At 38.3% G+C, this 20,462-nt stretch overlaps 1 protein-coding gene across 6 annotated transcripts in view; it reads left to right on the top strand.

The window, feature by feature from the left end:
- Positions 1-13,989, top strand: part of MTFR1 (mitochondrial fission regulator 1) — a 75,766-nt gene extending 61,777 nt beyond the window's left edge. For all 6 annotated transcript variants that reach the window (XM_077876759.1, XM_077876755.1, XM_077876757.1 and 3 more), the window contains 4 exons: positions 8,502-8,734; positions 10,709-10,961; positions 11,534-11,702; positions 12,528-13,989. In XM_077876759.1, coding sequence (XP_077732885.1) covers positions 8,502-8,734; positions 10,709-10,961; positions 11,534-11,702; positions 12,528-12,596 — 724 coding nt within the window. In that variant the 3' untranslated portion in view covers positions 12,597-13,989. The remainder of the gene's footprint in view (positions 1-8,501; positions 8,735-10,708; positions 10,962-11,533; positions 11,703-12,527) is intronic.
- Positions 13,990-20,462: the final 6,473 nt, after the last annotated feature.

The following is a 20,462-nucleotide window of genomic DNA, read 5'->3' as shown; positions in this document are numbered from 1 at the left end:
AATTCCTGATTGAGGCATTCCTGCTTTAGGTATGTTACTGCTTTCAGTCGAGTCTTGCTTTGGCCAGACAGGCTTATTTTCTGCTTTGATCCATTCTGCATTGACCTTTTAGCAAAATACAGCTGCACCGCCCAGCTCTGGAAATCATCTCGGCAGCCTCAGTGCCTCTAGGGAGTCAGGCCCCAGCTCTGGGATTCAGAAACCCAAAGTGCAGCGGCCAGACCGCCACGACGGCATCTGCCACTCATGCCACTCATGCTACTCGGGGCCTGGAACCTGGCGGGTGCCCCGCTACAGCCCCCGACTCCTCGGCGGGCACGAGCACCACACCCGCTTGTCACAGGCCGAGGAGCCGTGAGACTGAGCAGTGCAGCCAGGCGGCTGCAGGCTGGTGGGGGGGCTGCGACCCGGCCCCCGCCCCCCTGCCAAGTGGAGGGCGGCTCCCCGGACTCCAGCGTCTCTTAAGGATTGATTTTTGATTGAAACCTAGATATTTTTGGTATAGGAGACTCTGGATCTAAGCTTTTTCTTTTACTGTTTTTTCACTAATAGCACTGGCAGGAGAAGAGTGTGTGCTACCTGGTTTCTCCCAGGCAGAAGTAGAAATCCAGATTTCCCATTAAGCCTCCATTCACCCCTGAGGTGGTTGGTGGGAGTGAGCTCTAGCTCCTCTGCCCTCGGCCTCTTAGGACATTTCAGCAGGTACGTGTGAGTGCCTCATTACTGCTGGATGGGGTGTCATTTGAGGCTCCCCACATTGTGTCCACTATACCATGAGGGTTAGTGGACTTAACCTCCTTGTTAAGTCTCTCCTTGTTAAGACCCTTAATACTTAACCGACTGAGCCACCCAGGTGCCTCTAAGGCAGTTATTTTATAGAAGTCCTCTCTCTTGGGAGCCTACCCTTTCCTTGGTCTTTGGGCTAGAAGAGCAGGCTTTCATTGTAGCTTTTTTTTCCCCCTTCATCCATTGACATTTCTGGGTTACCCATTACTCCAACCAGTCTGGGGCATATGAAGCAGAAGAAAAACTTGGGGAACTCACTTCTATGTCGTTTTTTTGGATCCCAAAGTCCCAGCCACTCTGTTTTCTCCTCAGCTTTCAGTCATCTTACATTTATTTTATATGATGTCTGGGGTTTTTAATTTTAGTTAAGAGGAAGAATAGAGAAAGCTAGCCTGTTCCATCTTCCTGGAAAGAGTCTCAAAAGGACTTTTAACACAAATGTCATGTTTGCAGAGGATATGACATTGGTAGCTGTTAGAGGAATTGTGATGATAGTAACTGAATTGGCATAATGGATTTGGTCTGTGGTTTTGAAAATAATTGACTAAATAATTGAAAATCAGGTGCCTGAATGTATTCTAGGTAAGGATAATCTGAACTTGAACAAAGTGAGAAGAAAGCAAAGGAGACCTACTTGGATTTGAGTGGTGCTCTCTAGAGGGAGAAAGTTGATAAGGCAGTGAAGTGCCTCCAGAGTTCCAGGGTTAATGATGTGGCCCACATGATTAGAAGAGCTGGGTGGACTTTTTCTTTTGCAGTATGGTGTTATATTGCTCTTTGCATTGATTTAGACAAATTGTAGATGGAGATTACATAATAAACCTGTAAATTCTTTTCTTTAAAAAAATATTTTAAGTAATCTCTACACCCAGTGTCGGGGTTGAAATTACAATCTTGGGATCAACAGTCTCATGCTCTGACTGAGCCAGCCAGGCACCCTATGTAACTTAAATCTTAAAATCTGAAGGAGAGTATATTCAAGGACTTGTATATTTCAGTTTGAGTGTTTCCCTGCCTTTCCTATTTGTAGGAAAATCAAAGCTATTTAAGATGTTTATTTCTCCCTTCAAATTTATGTTGATGATACTTCTATAACAGCTACAATGTCATGGTATTTTTTTCTCTGGGAAAATAGCATATGAGTCCTTCAGAGTTATTATACAAATGAGTTTTTTCAAATGCACTATAAACTTCAGTTTTCTTCTTTATATTGGAAGGATTAATACGTATCTTGAGAATTTTATTTTTAAAAGATTTTATTTGAGAGAGTGAGAGAGAGCAAGAGTGTGCACAAGCAAGGAGAACAGCAGAGGGAGGGGGGAGAAGAAGCAGGCTCCCTGCAGAGCTGGGAGCTGGGGAGCCTGATTCCAGGACTCTGGAAGGCAGCTGCTCAACAGACTGAGCCACTCAGATGCCCCTGGAGGAGATTTTTTTTTTTTAAGATTTTTTATTTATTCATAGAGACACAGGGAGAGAGGCAGAGACACAGACAGAAGGAGATGCAGGCTCCATGCAGGGAGCCCGACATGGGACTTGATCCAGGTCTCCAGGATCACACCCGGGGTTACAGGCAGCACTAAACCGCTGCGCCACCAGGGCTGCCCCCTGGAGGAGAATTTTAAAAGAAAACTTAGCCTTGTTGCATGCATAAAGTAAGGCCTCTTTTTTTTTCTTTCATACATGTCTTCATTTCCCTTTCAATTAACAGAATTACCTCAGAATTGGAAAGAATTAGAAGGAATATTGAGACTGTTTGAAAGGATCAGTATAATTGATAATCTTGTTTGAGATAACCCATTTGTTCTTTAATGATAGTAGCTTAAGGAGAATGTGTACTTGAGATATATACACGACACATAGTATTTTTAATATGTATGATGAAATTTAAGACTATCATACCTGTGATTTCTTAGTTGACAACATAGACATTGTCATCAAGTAGTTGATTGCTTTTGGAGTAGAAGAACTTTAAGGCATATTGGAATATTTCAAGTTCAATTCCAGTTGTTGATATTAATCTAATTCTGTCTTATTCTCAATTCTGAATGCCACATATACATATGAGGATGTATTAAATGCAAATTTATAAATTTATAAGACTCGAAAGTACTAAAGGTAGCCCTTTTTCTTACACCACAATGTTTGTAATCTGATGACTAAGATGAACATATTTATAAAAATCTGTGATATAAGGATAGCATGAGACTGAGGACTTTGACTAAGGTTACCCAGTTTACTTTTTCAGATTTGAATAGAAGTATAGAATGGAATGTGCTGTTTTAGTGTTGGGGAGGAACCCTGACCTCATAGAGGAGGACATTGACTCACAAGATTCCGAAGGAGATGCTTCAACACACCAGCAGCCTGACTTGCCATAGCTCCACAGGTGTGAGGATAGCCAGAAGACTCAGTGGATTAGAGCAAGACTGTTTCCTACTCCTAGCACACCAAAAAGCAGGTGTTACTCATTCCTATTTTATTGTTTTAAAAGATTTTATTTGACAGCGCACAAGGAGGGAGATGGGGAGAAGCAGAAGCAGGCTCCCCACTGAGCAGCCCCCCCACACACACACAACGTAGGGCTTAATCCTAAGACCTTGAAAATTGGAAAGACTTAGTTTTCTACCCAATTTCATGTTTTCAGGGAACTAAATTGCTACTTTTTCCCCCCTCCCTACATCGCATTGACAATAAGAGTATATTTTTATACTTTTCTGGTTATTCTCTAAACTAAAGAGGTAAGAAGGAGGATTAGTGAAAATCATCCTAGGAATACCATCTTTCACAGGGCAATGGGCTAATTTAAAATGATCTCAAATTTTGAGTTTTTATTAGCTGAGTGATAAGGAGAAAGGACCTCAGAAGTGCATTATATTTTTAGAATATTCTTTGAAATGGCCAGTGGAGCTTAAAAAGCCCTTCACATTTATCTAAGTTGTACTCCAAAAGTGGCTGCTCTTGATAATATCATTGAAAAAAATAACAGCTAGGAAACTCTTATGGAATGACACTATGAACAGGAGGAGCCTGTTCCTTTTTGCCATAAGTCATTCTGGAGGCAAACTCAAACCAAAAAGGTCGAAATCTCCCTGTAGAAGTTGGGATGGAGAAAACAGTTTGAGATGATCGTAATTTGTCCTCTGCTTTTGGGACATCCATACTTGATCCTTCTTTTTGTTGTTTTTGTTTTATATTTAGTTTAAGACTTCTCAGAATTACACCTACAAATTACATCTACATTTGGATTCTGCCTCTGTGTTGTAGCTTTTACTATTTCTCTGAGAGGTAGCAGAACACGGTTCAGAGAATGAATTGTCACATATCTTATAGAACATGTCTGTGGGGAAAGGGTGTGTGTATATATTTTTAAAGGAAAGGACATGTCTGAGAATTTCATAAAATCTAAATATTTTCCATATACAAGAATACTGCAGAACAATTTTTGGGTTTTGGGGAGGTTCTTGATCTCTGAATGTTAAATCTTTCTATGGCTTTGAGAAGACATAATCACTTCAGAATTACTTTTTTTTTTCAGCTTCTAAAAATCCACATTTTAAGCTCTACCTTTCCTATAATTATTGTTTGGACTCATAATAACCATTAACAGTATTTCACATAGGGAAATAGAGAATCTGTATCATCAAATTTATTATTTTTTTTAAAGATTTTATTTATTTATTCATAAGAGGCAGAGAGAGGGAGGGAGGGAGAGGCAGAGACACAGGCAGAGGGAGAAGCAGGTTCCATGCAGGGAGCCTGACGTGGGACTCAATCCTGGGTCTCCAGGATCACGCCCTGGCCTGAAGGCAGGCGCTAAACTGCTGAGCCACCCAAGGCTGTCCTGTATCATCAAATTTATAAAAACGGGGGTAGACATAAAATACAGATGATCTGACACTGTTACTTACATTATTTTTCTAAAGGCCTAGACATTCTTCCTCTTATCCTGGCACCACTGGTTTTCAAGATTAACGATGATAAGTGCTTTGTCCTTAATTTTTAGTAGATAGAAAATCAAAATGGAAAAATTGATCTGTAGTAGTTATGGGGAGATGCAGTAACTTAATTCTTTTTTTTTAACATTGCAGTTGCTGTTCAGGATTCATTAATTCTCTCAATTTATTTTGACAGGAAGAAGGTATTTTAAAGTAAGCTGTTCAAACATGATTTATAGTTGATAAATTGATCTCCTAATCCAAATTGTCATATTATCTTGTTCCAATTCTGGATATTGAAGAGTAAACGTTCATGGGATTTGAAATTTGGCTTACTTGATAACATTTTAAGACCAACATAAAATCATTTAATACTGGGATCCCTGGGTGGCGCAGCGGTTTGGCGCCTGCCTTTGGCCTAGGGCACGATCCTGGAGACCCGGGATCGAATCCCACGTCGGGCTCCCGGTGCATGGAGCCTGCTTCTCCCTCTGCCTGTGTCTCTGTCTCTCTCTCTCTCTCACTGTGTGCCTATCATAAAAAATAAATAAATAAATAACATTAAAAAAAATCATTTAATACTTTTAGATCCTGAGATGTGTAGAATTTTAGGTGGGAAAAGTCTCTACTAAAGTGACCACTAGGGGGCACCTGACTCGGTTGGAAGAGCATAGGTCTCTTGACCTTGGGCTCATAACTTCCAGACCCTTGTTGGATATAGAGGTTACTTAAAGCTTAAAAAATAAAGTGACCACCAGTTCTTGAATAAGCAGTATTGTAACACCATTTTTTTGTCTAGTAGCACTAAAGATTCTGATATCCAAAATTTAACTTTATTTGCTGTTATAATACAGACTTCAAGAAATTTCTGTGCTCATACATAATAAGAAAGCAAACCATCATTCTCATTTCCATCCCCAGATAACATATTTTCATTCTCTTAGGTTCATTTTATCAAAACAAAGTTCAGCTTTCATAGAAAATGGAAGATGTGGGACTAGAGAGTTGTCTTTATCCAGAGGCTCTGTGTTTCTCTTCTCTCTTCTCAGTTCCACTTCCAGGTGTCTTCTAACAAATACCCGTACCCTTGATATCCATGGTGGTGGCATTCCTCCTGTCCTGTGTACACCGGGCTTCTGACCACTCTCTTCCTCTAAACTCTGTCTGTTATACTCTCTTCCACTCTTGTTTGGAACAAGCATGATACAGAATTCTTCTACATTTGGACAGTTCTGTATTTTATCCAGATCTATTCCTAAGACTAGAATTACGTAAGTACCCCTATCCAACCTATGAGCAGTTTCTCTAGTACTTTCAAGGAGTAGTTTTTTTTTTTTTTTTATTAAAAGTCTAAAGAATTATCAAGTATATAGTTGAAGAAACATACTAAGTAAGAATACTGGGGGGGTCACTTGGGTGACTCAGTGGTTGAGTATCTGCCTTTGGCTCAGGTCATGGCCCTGGGGTCCTGGGATGGAGTTCTGAATCAGGCTCCCTGTGAATCGAGAGCCTGCTTTTCCTCTGCCTGGGTCTCTTCCTCTCTCTGTCTCTCATAAATAAATGGATGAAATCTTAAAAAAGAATACTGGAAATTATACTAATATTAAATATAATTATTCTATGTAAATATACCCCCCAAAACTTCATTCAAGAGATTAATTTCTCTCTACTCAATACGTTTATTGTATGGAGCTCTTTAACAAAATCACTTGACCTACCTGATGAAAGGTAGGTAGAAATCAGAATTCAGCCTGTTGTATCAGCAGAAAGCCTCAGTGATTTTTAAAAATTTTAATGTTTTGGGGCTCCCAGGTTACTCAGTCGGTTAAGTGTCTGACTCTTGCTTTCAGCTCAGGTCATGATCTCGGGGTCCTAGGATTGGGTCCCATGTAGGACTTTGTGCTCAGCAGGGATTCTGCTGGAGATCCTCCCCCCCCCCCCTTCAGCCCCTACCTACCCTCACGTATGCATGTGCTCTAAGAAATCTTTTTAAAAATGTCAGTATCTTGTTAAAATTATTTTATTGTAGATGATTAGAACACGTGCATCTGATGTGTAACTTATATAACATGTAATCTTTCAAAGAACATCTTAATGTATTTAATCAGAACATAGGTTCTATTCCTTAGAGAAGCTTTTACCATTGTTTAATCTTCATGTACTTTTTAAGAAATTTCATCACCTGTTTCTTCCCAGAGTGGAGGTAAGAAAGGGAATAGTAATTGGAGCTTTGTAAGCCAAACCTATTTCTTTATCCCACAGATACTCCAAATAAAATTAATTACTATTATTAAAGCTACTTACTAGCTAAACTAAGGCTAGGTAACAACTGGGACATTTATTCTCCAAACGTTTTTAATATTACAGGTAAAAAGTTTACAGGCATCCTCCATGTATAGTAAAATAACAGAGTATAAGCAAAATTAGATATGAAGAAAAACATGAATTCAGTGAATACCGAAAGCTAAAGGTCCAAGAATTCCTTCATTTAGAACGCAAGGAGAGTAAAGAATTATAACAGATCTCAAAAGCAAAAATAAAATACCAATATCCAGTTAAAAATCAGAACTTAATGATGGTCTTATAACAGGATTAGGTTTGAGTACATGTAACAGAGAAGCCCCAAATGGCAACTTCCACCACTTGGAAGTTTATTTCTCTCAAATCAAAAACATCCAGAGTAAATAGTCTGAAGCTGACAGTGGCTCTACTTTGTCCACAGGGACCCAGACAGGCTCTCTGCCATCCTTAGCATTGGCTTCCACGTCCAGGTTAGCTTTTGGCTGGCTGGGACTCTCAGGTCCAGTTGTCACCCTGTACTCAAGACTCAAGAGGAAGGAACAGGGATGGGCTATAGATGAAAGGACTTTCTCCTGGATTCTTCTCCTGTCAACATCTTGTCAGCCAGAACTCAGTCACATGACCACATGAAACTGTGAGGGAAACCGGGATATGTTTATTAACTTGATCACTGTGATTATTTCAAAATGTGTACTCAGATCATCATGGTATCCACTTTAAATAAAACTGTCAATTTTACCTTAATAAAACTGGAAGAACAAAGGGCTTTAAAGAGCCAGAAAACCTAATTGTAGAAAATAGGAAATAGCATAATAAATTGATAATTGAGAAGAAATCTGAATTTTATTCTCAGCCTCAAAAGACTTCTATTTGGAACTATGGAGCAGCGCATATTAAAGAACTTCTTTACACCCAAGTGAAGATGAGACTGTGCATGTAGTTAACGTGTGGGTTCAGTTGATTCTTGTCCCTCCTTTTCAGTTTCTGATCCTGTATTTGGTCCAGATTGTTAAATTATATTGTGAAATTTGTTGTATTCTATCATACATACATAACACTTACCTTAAAATGCAGCAGCCAATACCTTGGTGAAAGGCTACTGTATTACTGATTTGATTTTGTTGTCAGATGTAACCAATAATTAGTTTACCATTTTTAAGAGCATTAAAAAGTTTCTTCACCTTAGTTCAGACCCACACAAGACATGGCTTAGCAAAAACATCAGTGGTGCCTCATGACAGTGTGGGTTTGTGCATATCATATAGAGATTAGGAAGAATGATGGCAATAAGAGACCTGGCTTGTATCTACATCACGTTGATCAGTGCTTTGTTGTTACGAAACTTACAGGAGGGGATTTATGTATTATGTAAGGTCAGTCTGGAAAGTATTTCTCAGATACTATGTTCTGATTAATTGATAATGATGATTTTCATATTTCCTTACGAAGCCTGTAATAGCCATCCTTCCTTCCTTACAGGACAGACATCAGATCAAGGCAGCCCCTTCAAGATGACCTTCCATTCTCTGAGAAGCCGCCAAGCAGACAGTTTTCCTTACCAAGTCTGTCTCCAGAAGAGCCTCAACAGAAGACCGCACTAGCAAATGAGGAAGCATTGCAGAAGATCTCTGCCCTTGAAAATGAACTTGCTGCTCTCAGGGCACAGATTGCCAAAATTGTGACCCTGCAAGAACAGCAAAATCTCACTGCAGGTCTGTAAATCCTAAATTTGTTTTAACCAGTGAAGTGGGAATTAGGAGAATGCCACTAATTTTAAAATGTATTAGTAAGTAACAGCAATGGGGCTGTCAGAAAACCAAAGGTCAGTCCTCTCCATGGTCCAGTCCAAGACCCAATCAAGTTTAAGTAGCTTTTGTTGGTTTTGGACAATTTTGATGCTATCAGAGAGGATGAATTTGGCAAACACTGAAATTCATACCGTTGAATTGCTGCTCTTGTGAATGCACTGGGACACTTTGTGATAATGGCACCAATTTTATCAGCTGAGAAGTAATCTCAAAACCGCCCTGACAGGGTTGAGTGCTGTTTACTGACCTGCATGTCCCAAGGCAAGTCCTCGGCCTTCCTACTTTCCTTTCCTGCTCTAAAATGGGCTAAGAGTACCTACATTGTGCAGTTGTTGTGGTAGTAAATGTGCAAATTATATAAAATGCCTTTAGTACATAGTAGCTACTTAATAGTCATTTCTCCTCCTCTTGCCCAGAGTAGAAACTGAATTCAGATCCTGTGACTCTTGGTCTAATACTCTTTGCTTTTATTTGTGTGCATTGTTAGTTTGGAAAAGAAATCCTAGCCTTGAAATCCCAGCCTATTAACCTGCCGGCAACTCTAATGTTTAAAGATAGTTATTCTGCCTCCAAGCCACGTGTGCTGGAGTTTACTGTAACCCAACACGGAGACCTCACGCAACATGAGTACGGCCAGGATGGACAGCAGACCAATGTCCTCTGGGCACTGAGCGCTTGAGAAATAATTGGTTATTTTAACGAAATTTGCATGTAACTTTTAAAAAACCATAAGTTGTATCTTTTTAAACTTTTACTATATGGCATTTCTCTTTTGCTTTACCTCCCTCTTCTGGCAAACTAGGAAAAACTGAAAATGAGATCATTTGGAGGTTTATAAGATGTTCTGTTTACAGTTGAAATCCCTGGAGTAAAAATTTTGCATTGAGTCAATATTAGTCCTAGTCAATACAGTCCAACCTGTGAACAACTCTCTGTCCTCTAGTTATGCAGAAAGATGAATTTTTATTTTTATTTTTTTTAAACTTTTTTTTTTTTTAATTTTTATTTATTTATGATAGTCACAGAGAGAGAGAGAGAGAGAGAGGCAGAGACACAGGCAGAGGGAGAAGCAGGCTCCATGCACCGGGAGCCCGACGTGGGATTCGATCCCGGGTCTCCAGGATCACGCCCTGGGCCAAAGGCAGGCGCCAAACCGCTGTGCCACCCAGGGATCCCCAAGATGAATTTTTATATCCTTATTTTGTAACCACTTTATTTTTTTCCTTTCAGGAATTTGTTGAATATTAAGTCTTAAAACTTCTCCATGTCTTACATGTAAATATTCTTAAAATGAAACAAATTATCAATTTTTTCAAATTATACTAAATGTATCACTGTCTATATTGAAAATGTTTATGCAGTATACTCTTTTATATTTTATCTAAAAATAGTTACAAATTGCAACAGTCAGACTTGAACTTTTGAGATCACAAAAACACCCCTGTTAAGTTAAATGGAACTTTTCCATCTGGAGAGCTTGGGATTAGATAGATATTCAAGATTCTAATCAAGTAACCGAAACTTCATTTAATTACATAACTGAGGGTTTAAGCATATTGATTTTTTTTTTTTAATTTTTTTTCTTTTTAATTTATTTATGATAGTCACAGAGAGAGAGAGAGAGAGAGAGAGAGAGAGAGAGAGGCAGAGACACAGGCAGAAGGAGAAGCAGGCTCCATGCACCGGAAGCCCGATGTGGGACTCGATCTGGGGTCTCCAGGATCGCGCCCTGGGCCAAAGGCAGGCGCCAAACCGCTGTGCCACCCAGGGATCCCAGCATATTGATTTCAAGTATACAAAAGTCCTTAGCATAATTTTGCTGTTAAAGGTATTTTATTTGCCCGTTACTGTTAAATTGATTTTTCCTTATTTTTGTAGGTGATTTAGAACCTACCACATCTGTTGCTGCAGCACCACCCTCTGTCCCCCCACCTCCTCCACCTCCCCCGCCCCTACCCCCATCAGGACTCCACCAAAGTGTATCTGCTATTGACTTGATAAAAGAGCGAAGAGAGAAAAAAGCTTGTGCTGGAAAGACTCTGGTTAAGAGCAGTCCAAAGAAATCTGATATGCCAAATATGCTAGAGATCCTTAAAGATATGAATAGTGTAAAACTGCGGTCAGTAAAAAGGTGAGGATACATTTACCTTCTCTCACTTCCTGTATTTTGTTATGTTTACTAAGCAAAATACTAGGCTTCTTGAGAACTTTTCTTTTATAACCTGTTTACCATGAAGAGTTCTAGTGTTTAGTTTTTAAAAAACAAGGCCTCAAGTGTCTCCTGTATAACTAAGAAATCAGCAAACATTTCCAGGCTTTTTAGTTTTCCTCCTGTAAAATTTAAAGTTGTTTTATGTGAAGTCTTTGTTATCATCTAGTCATTCATTCAGTAAAGCTGCACTGTACACCTACCATGGTAAACACTAGGCTTTGGGAGAATGGAAGTGTATCTGCCCTGACAAAGGAGAGCATAACGCATGCTCTTGAGTTGAACTAAGTGGCTATTCATTGGGCATCTTTGTGTGTTTATTGAGCCTTAAAGTTAGAGTTTCTATCTCCCTTCTCTCAACGTTTGTCAGTAACTTCACTGGGTATCTGTGATGCTGGAGAAGTGCTGCCAAGCATGTAAAGGCACACAAAGTACTTCTCTGAGGGATGCCGACATATTGAAATGTCCCCTTGGTTTCTGTTCACTTCTTTAAGGTCAGAACAGGACATAAAGCCCAAATCTGTGGATGCCACTGACCCTGCTGCCCTCATAGCAGAGGCTCTGAAAAAGAAATTTGCTTATCGATATCGAAGTGATAGTCAAGGTGAATCTGAAAAAGGAATTCCAAAACTTGCATCTGAGGCCACCTCAGAAACAGTGTTGGTGAGTATTAGGTCACATTTCTTTACTTGTACAACGTGGTCATTTACTCCTTTGCTGAGCATGTGCATTTCATAAGACATTCAACTGTGGCTTCTGCAAGATTCAGAAAGATGTGCCACAGGAACTAGCCCCTACCCACAAACAGACTGGTCATAGAAGAGCATAAAAAAGGAAGCAAGAGCCAACTCTTAGTTTCGCTACTTAGCATCTCCAGTGTTAAATTTTCCATGCTGTGCTTTTATTTATATGTAAGCACAGTGAAGTGAAATTCATAATAAAATTTATATCTTAGGACATTGTGTATGTTATGATAGAGAATTCAAAGTAACAAAAGAGAATTTTTCCTTAGGGTGTTCTGTGAAAGTCATTTGAAGAGGATGAGATTTAACCTGGCCTTGCAGGATGTTTCAGGTCATAGGTGAAGATTGAGCAGATTTAATGGAAACTTTCAAATATTAGCCCTTTACTGTCATGTGGAATATGTACTTATCCATTTGAGAGAGGCAGGTATCTTAGAAATTCTAGCATCTTTGAAACTCTGAAGACATTGAATAAAGGAAACTTCGTACTTCATTCTTGAGGTGAAATTGGCCTAAAGTTTATGATCTTGCTAAGGTGATTATAGTTTTCTAGGAAGTAATTTGGTTACATCTTTGTATTTCATTCTGTTAATGTGTCATGTTTATAACAGCCTGTCAATTCATTAAGGTTTTAATAGCTGCTTTGTTTTTCAGAAATACCCAGATCTTTGATTAGGAGGGGAGTGTGTATCGTTACTGTTACCTGAACCAATATCTTTATTTATACTTTTTGTTTCTTTTCTAGTTTGGGCCACACATGTTGAAGTCTACAGGAAAAATGAAGGCTTTAATTGAAAATGCTTCAACTTCCTAATAGACAGTGAGCCAAGAAAAACTATCCTTGTTCCAGCTGTTGGTTAGGGCTGTTTGGCTAGTAGAAATCAACAGTATTTAGTAAATACCTGAATTTAGTATTCAGTGGTATCCTTTTAAGTCTAATTAGATTCAGCAATAACAAATGCACCCTAAGTTTGTGGGGTTTTTCTTATGAGATTAGTTCTGAAGTTTTCCATAACGTGTATTCAGAGGTAACATGTTTTTAATGTGTAGTCATATAGATTTCAGAAGAAAGGACATTTGTAGATGTGAGTTTTTAATTCTTAACACTAATTTATCCATATAAATGTTTTATATGCATATATTTGGATATAACAGTATGCAAAATTTAATAATGACGTCAGTGAGGGTACTGTTACCATCATTAGTTGTCAGTAATCATTTACTACTCAGTGAATGGAGCACAGGTTGTTGGAGTGAAATATTTAGGATTGGAACCTTTTTGCCTTAATAGGGCTTTTACCTTAGATTCTCTATCTCATTTCCTTGGGAGATGGGGTTCAAGTAGGGACCAGATAATGTTCACTGCTGAAAATTCCATAATGCTTTCGTTTAAAGGGAAGTCAAAGACTATCAAAGCTGCTTTCACTTTAGTGCTGTTCAGCACTGAGAAAAAAAATTTAGGGTTCATACAGGTTTAATTTAATAATTTGATTTCTTCTTATAACAAGTGAAAACCAGAATGTACCGTCTTTTTTTTCCAGTTGAATAAATGGCATCATAAAGATGACTCATTGCTAAGTTAATACTTAATGGGAAATGGCAGCATAATAGGGTTTTAAAATTTTTAATAGTGGTCAAATATAGTAGCTTTATAATGAAACACTGAATAGGCGAAAGAATTTCCTGTAAGAAGTTTATCATTGGCCAGAGTGCTGTTCTGTCGAACTACATTATACAGCAAACCTTAGGTGCTATTTGGAGAACAGCCTTTCTCATTGAGAGCTTCTGAGGAATTGCTGTTAAGTGATCATTCGTGAATGTTTGATAAATCTTTATGGTTTTCTGTATTTCTGTTAAACTCAGCTATAGTTAATGCCAGAATCTCCTACCATGAGTAAATATTTGGATTTATTTAAATCTAGTAAAAAGAAGTGGAGATAGAAGTTTAAGTTATTGAAAATATGTGCAATGTTCTCAATATTAGCAGATGTTATTCAGCTTAAATTTTGAACTGTGACTTATTTTACATATGTTGATTACATTGTTTCTAACTGTTGATTTAAAAAAAAATTCAGAAACTTTGCCTGAATTACATATTTGGACCTCCTAAGAAATTTATATTTGTATCAGTATTGAATTTGCCCACTGCTCCAATGGAAGGAAGTTACTGTTTTAAAATAAAGCAAATTTACATTTTCCTTGGATAAGGCCTATATATTTTTGTTTTTGTTTTTTTAATGGGTAAGAGTCTAAGTGTAGATTCTTTATAATTTGCTTTCTGCATTCTTAAATGGAAATCTGTTTTCACTTATTCACCAGTCTGTTTCTTCTGCTGAACACAATACCTGAAGTGAAAGATGATGAAGATAATTAAACTTTACAGCTGAGGCTCAGAAAGTTAAATTACTAGTATGTTTGTAGGGGTCAGAGAGCACTGGACTTAGGAGTAATATAAGTCCTATTTTCAAAAGGGGAACCTGGCTCAGCTCAAAAAATTAAGTAAAATAACGAGTTTCAATACATTCTGAGTGGTAGAGAGCTAAATAAATTACTGCGTCTATGATTTTACACATTAGGTCACTGTAGTTTCCAGTAGGCTGATTTCTGCCAGGTGTCCTCCTATTTACTACTGGCACAGGTCTGGGGTGGAGCAGGAAAACAGTCTAGTTCTGGTTGTCTCCCCCATCTGTATAAGAATGTTTTCTTGACATATTAAATTCCTGAGTCTGTCTCAGTGGTAAAGAAGACAACATGAGGTAACAATTACCAGAAACAAATACTTTGGAAAAACCATCCTTCTGACAACTTCTCCAAAAATAGAAGTCTAAACTTTTCGTAGGTAGTCCAGGATAGTGGGGTAGGGAGTTGATAAATTTGAATCTACATATAAAACAATTGTTCTTGAAGAACTGAGGCTCACTGAGAGTGGGAGAGACCAACACAGTAGTGACAGGAACCCCACCCCCAATACAACAAACTACACAGGGAGGGAGATCATGGAGGAGCCTGTGTGTAGACTTCCCAACCCTGGGGCACAGCAAAAAAACATACCGGTGGTTTATTTTTATTTATTGAGAGAGAGAGAGAGAGAATGTCTGGGACACAGGAAGAGGGAGAAGCAGGCTCCATCCAGGGAACCTGACATGGGACTCGATCCCAGATCTCCAGGATCACACCCCAGGCTGCAGGTGGCACTATACCACTGCGCCACCGGGGCTGCCCCATACCAGTGGTTTAAAGGGCAATTAACCTATGAGTGAAGGAGACCCATTTTCTAACCCAAGTGTGGAATGGTAGGGAAACTGCTGGGACTCAAGTGGAAAGCATTGCTGATTACCATTGTTTATGTTCCCCCTCCATCTTAATAGTGTACAAGGAGCAGGGTCCAGGCACTGTAGCCAGCCTGCTGGGCTACCCAAGTGAGCCTCAAGCCCCCACCAGCTCATGGTCCTAGCACAGTGTCCCATAGGACACCCCTGGCTGATACTTGCTCCCATCCCAGCTCACCATTCAAAGCTGGCAGGAACATACAGTCTACACGAGGCATTCCTACACAAGACCACTCCTTCAAGACTGTGAGAGATAGCTGTTCTGCCTAATTTATAGCAATGAACACAGAAAAGGCAAATAACATGAAGTATATGTTCCAAACAGAAGAGGACAAAGCCTCAAAAAAAGAACAAAATGGAGATAAGTAGTCTACCTGTAAAGAGTTCCAAGTGATGATGATCAAGTTCATTAGACTTGAGAAAAGAGTGGATGAACTCCACTTCAACGAAGAGAGAAAATATTTTTAAAAAAGAACAGAGCTGAAGAATATAACAAATGAAAATACACTAGGGGATATTAACAGAGGATGCAAAAGAAAGGATTAGCAATCTGGAAGAGTGAAGAATCCAAGCCAAACAGGGTGTGTGTATGTGTGTGTGTGTAAGGACCACTAGGACAACAAAAAGTGTACTAATATGCACAATAGGGGTCTCAGAAGGAGAAGAGAGAAGCAAATTTATTTGAAGAACTAATAGCTGAAAACTTTGCTAATCTGGGTAAGGAAACAGACACCCAGGAAAAAGTCTGTAATGTGAGCCACACCAGATGTATTAGAATTAAAATGGCAAAAAGTAAAGAGAAAATCTTAAAGGCAGCATGAGAAAAAGTCACATACAGGGGAAACCTCCAGAAGATATTTGGTTGATTTTACAGCAGAAATTTTGTTGGCCAGAAGGGAGTGTCTGGATATATTTAAAATGCTGAAAGGGAAAAACCTACCCTTGCAGGATAAAATATTCTTAGTTGGAACACTCAGAATTAAAGGAAAAGGATTTCCCAGACAAGTATAAGCTAAACCACTACCAGCCTTAAAAGAAATGTTAAAGGGTCTTCTTTAAGCAGAAAAGTCCCACTGGAAATAAAAAAATATATGAAGGGAAAAAATGTCCCTGGTAAAAATAGAGGAAAGCAGACACTTAAAAAGTTAGTATGAAGGTTAAAGACAAAACAAGTAAAATCAATTGTAACTACAATGAATAGTAATTTAAGGGGGATATACAAAAAATGTCAGATGTCAAAAACAAGATGTAGAGGGCAAGGAGTAAAAATTAGTGCTCTTTGGATGTGTTTGAACCTAAGCAATTACCAGCTTAAAATAGACCAGTATAGGAGTCTCATGGTAACCATAAACCAAAACCTACAATAGATACAAAAAAGAAAGATGGCACACCTGAATGGCTCAGTGGTTGAGTGTCTGCCTTCAGAGTTCAGGTCATGATCCAGGGATTCCCACAGGAAGCCGCCTCCTTCCTCTGCCTATGTCTCTGCTTCTCTGTGTTTCTCACAAATAAAATTAAGAAAAAAAAAAAAAACTCAAACATGACAACAAAAACTCATCAAACCAAAAGGAAAGAGATAAGAAAGGAACAGGAGAACTACAAAACCAAAAACAATGAATAAAATGGCAGTAAGTATGTACTCCTCAATTAACTTCAAACGTACATGAACTTAAAACCTAAAACAGTTATTGAGAATGCTTAATTTCTTTGGTTATTAGAAGTTGCACCCCAGAATTTCTTAAATCCTGTTAGGAAGTAGTTTTAAAGATAAAAAGCATGGAGATGCTCCATCATCCAAACATGGTATTTTCCAAAACAATGTCAACCCCCATTGAGAGTGCATTAAATTTTTTTTTTTTTTTAAGATTTTATTTGTTCATGAGAGACACACACAGAGGGGCAGAGACAGAGGCAGAGGGAGAAGCAGGCTCCATGCAGGGAGCCCAATGTGGGACTCCATCCTGAGACTCCAGGATCACACTCTGAGCCAAAGGCAGATGCTCAACCACTGAGTCACCCAGGCATCCCGAGAGTACATCAGAGTTTTGACTAAAATGAGGTTCACTTGTGATCAGTTTGTTCATTTGACTCATTGACTGTTAGCAAAAAATGTAGCTAATATATTAATAAATGTTGCATTTGATTTGGGAAAAAAATGAACTCAATAATACTTAAGTTGAAAGACATAGGGGTGGATAAGGGTCCAACTCTTGATTTGGGCTCAGGTCATGATCTCAGTATCCTGAGATCAGGCCCTTCCTGCACTGGGCCACACACTCAGGGTGGAGTCGGCTTGTCCCTCTCCTTCTGTTCTTTCCCTCCCTGCCCTCACACTCACTCAAATAAAATCTTAAAAACAAACAAACAAAAAAAAAAAAACAAAAGACTGTACCAAAGACAAGGGCATTACATTACTCCTTTATCATTATAAAGGAGTTGGTCCAAGAAGAAGACATAACGTTTGTAAATATCTACGAGCCAACATAGGAGCATGTAAATATATAAAGTAAAATATTAACAGATCCAGACATGAGGGAAAATAACAGTAAAACTTCAATAGGGGCCATTAGCCCCCCACTTACATCGATGGATAGATCATTCAGAGAGAAAATCAGTAAAGAAACATTGCCCTTAAATGACACGTTAGGCCAGATGGACTTAATAATAAATACAAAATATTCCATCCCCAAAACTATAGAATACAGGTTCTTTTCAAGTATACACAGAACATTCTCCAGGAGAGATCACGGGAGGCTACAAAACAAGTTTCAATAAATTCAAGAATGCAATATGTTGTCTCTTCTCACAACAGTATGAAACTAGAAATCAAATACAAGAAAACTGGCAAAAAACACATGGAGACTAAAAAAACGTTACTCAATAAGTCAATGAAGAAATCAAAGAGAAACACTTTGAGACAATAAAAACTGAACTTTCCAAAAGCCATAGAATGCAGCAAAAAGCAGTTCTAAGAGGGAAGTTCATAGCAAAACAAGCCTACCTCAAGAAATGAGAAAAATCCCAAGTAAACAACCTAACTTTATATCTGAAGTTAGTAGAAGGAAGGAAATAGTAAAGACTACAGAGTCCACCATTACCCTGATATTGAAAGACCATAAGAAAAGAAAACCACAGGTCAAATATCCTTGATGCACATTGATGCAAAAATCTTCAACAAAGTATTACATACAGAATTTAGTGTGTTAAAAATTCTGGCCATACACCAGAATCCAATGAGATTTATTCCAAGGATGCATGGATGGTTGGACATCTGCAAATCCATGTGATACACCACATTAACAAAACGATTGGGAGAGGATTTAAACAAAATATTTATACATAAAAATTGTATGGTTATCTCAACAGATGCAGGAAAAAACCATTTGACAAAATTTGATATCCATTTATGATAAAGTGAGTATAGAAGGAACATATCTGAAAATAATAAAGGCCACGTATGACAAACCCACAGGTAACCTAATCCTCAATGGTGAAAAGCTAAGCTTTTCCTAAGACAAGGATGGCCACTCTTACACTTTTATTTAACATAGTATTAGGAGGTCTAGCTACAGCAATCAGGAAAGAAAAAGAAAAGAATTCCAAATAGGAAAAGCAGTAAAACTCAGTATTTGCAGTTGCCACACTTACTAAAAAACCTAAAGACCACCAAAACACTATCATAACTATATCAATGAATTGTCAAGAAGCAGTATACAGAGATACCTGGGGGACTCAGCCAGTTAAGATTCCAACTCTTGATTTTGGCTCAGATCATGATCTCAGGGTTGTGGGATGGAGCCCGGGGTTGAGCTCCATGCTCAGCAGGGAGTCTGAGATTCGTTCTCTCCCTCTGCCCCTCCTTCCCCTCTAAAATATAAATAAATCTTTTTTAAACAAGCTAGTATATAAAATTAACATACAGAAATCAATTGTAGTTCTATACACTAATAGGAGCTATTAGGAAAATAATTCCATCTATATCAAAAAGAATAAAATATCTGGGAATAAATTTAAGGAAGTGAAAACCTATACGATGAAAACTACAAGACACAGGTGAAAGAAATTGAAGATGACACATACCATGTTCATGGATTCAAAGAATATTGTTAAAATGCTCCTACTCAATCTACAGATTCAATGCAATCCATATCAAAGTACCAACAGCATTTTTCACAGAACTAGAACAAATAATCCTAAAATTTGTATGGAATCACAAAAGATGCCCCCTCCCCCCCACACACACACAATAGCCAAAGCAATCTTTATTTCTTTAAAGATTTTGAGAGAGAAAACTCAAGCAGGGGGGAGGGGCAGAGGCAGAGGGAGAAGCAGACTTCCCACTAAGCAGGGAGCCTGATGTGGGACTCAGTCCTAGGATTCTGGGATCATGACCTGAGTAGACGCTTAACCAACTGAGCCACCTGGGTTCCCCTAGCCAAAGCAATCATGAGAACAAGAAAGCTGGAGGCACTGTGATTTCAAAGGCTATTATAAAAATCTAGTAACTAAAACAGTATGATATTGGCATAAAAATAGACCTATAGATGAATGGAACAGAATAAAAAGCCCATAAATAAATCCAGGCATATACAGTCAATCTATGACAAAGGAGCCAAGGATGTACAATATCTCATTAAAAGGCGTTGGAAAACTGGCCACTATCTTATACTGTATAGAAAAATAAATTCAAACAGATTAAAGATTTGAATATGAGACCTAAAACCATAACTTCCTAGAAGAAACCATACACAGTGCTATCTTTGACATTGGTCTTAGAAATATGGTTTTGGACCAGTCTCCTCAGGCAAGGGCAACAAAATCTAAAATAACAAGCTGGATCATATCAAAGTTTTGTACAACAAAGGAAACCCATCAACAAAACGAAAAGGCAACCCACTTAGTGGTAGAAGATACCTGAAAATAAGGGCTTAATATACAAAATATATAAAGAACTTATACAACTTGTATAAAAAAAATAAATAACCCAATTTAAAAAATGGGTAGAGGACCTGGATATTTTTCCATAAATGACATAAAGATGGCCAAGCGGCAAGGCACATGAAATGATGCTCACCGTCATAAATTAAATTGAAACCACAGTATCACTTCATACCTATCAGATTGACTATTATCAAAAAGGAAAAATAAGTGTTGGGGAGGATGTGGAGACTATATTTTAGAATCAAACTTGAAAGCTAAATGATTTTATTGGTCATGGATGTTAAAAAATGCAAGAATTACTAGAAATGGTATCATTTTCATCACTAACCAAATGAAACCATTCTCCTAAACCACACCCCAATACTCGGCAGTCATTTTGTAGAATACAGAAACCTGCCATATTCGAGAAC

The sequence above is a fragment of the Canis aureus genome, chromosome 28 (assembly GCF_053574225.1).
Source record: "Canis aureus isolate CA01 chromosome 28, VMU_Caureus_v.1.0, whole genome shotgun sequence".
Lineage (NCBI taxonomy): Eukaryota > Metazoa > Chordata > Mammalia > Carnivora > Canidae > Canis > Canis aureus.
This window is presented reverse-complemented; position numbering and strand designations above follow the sequence as displayed.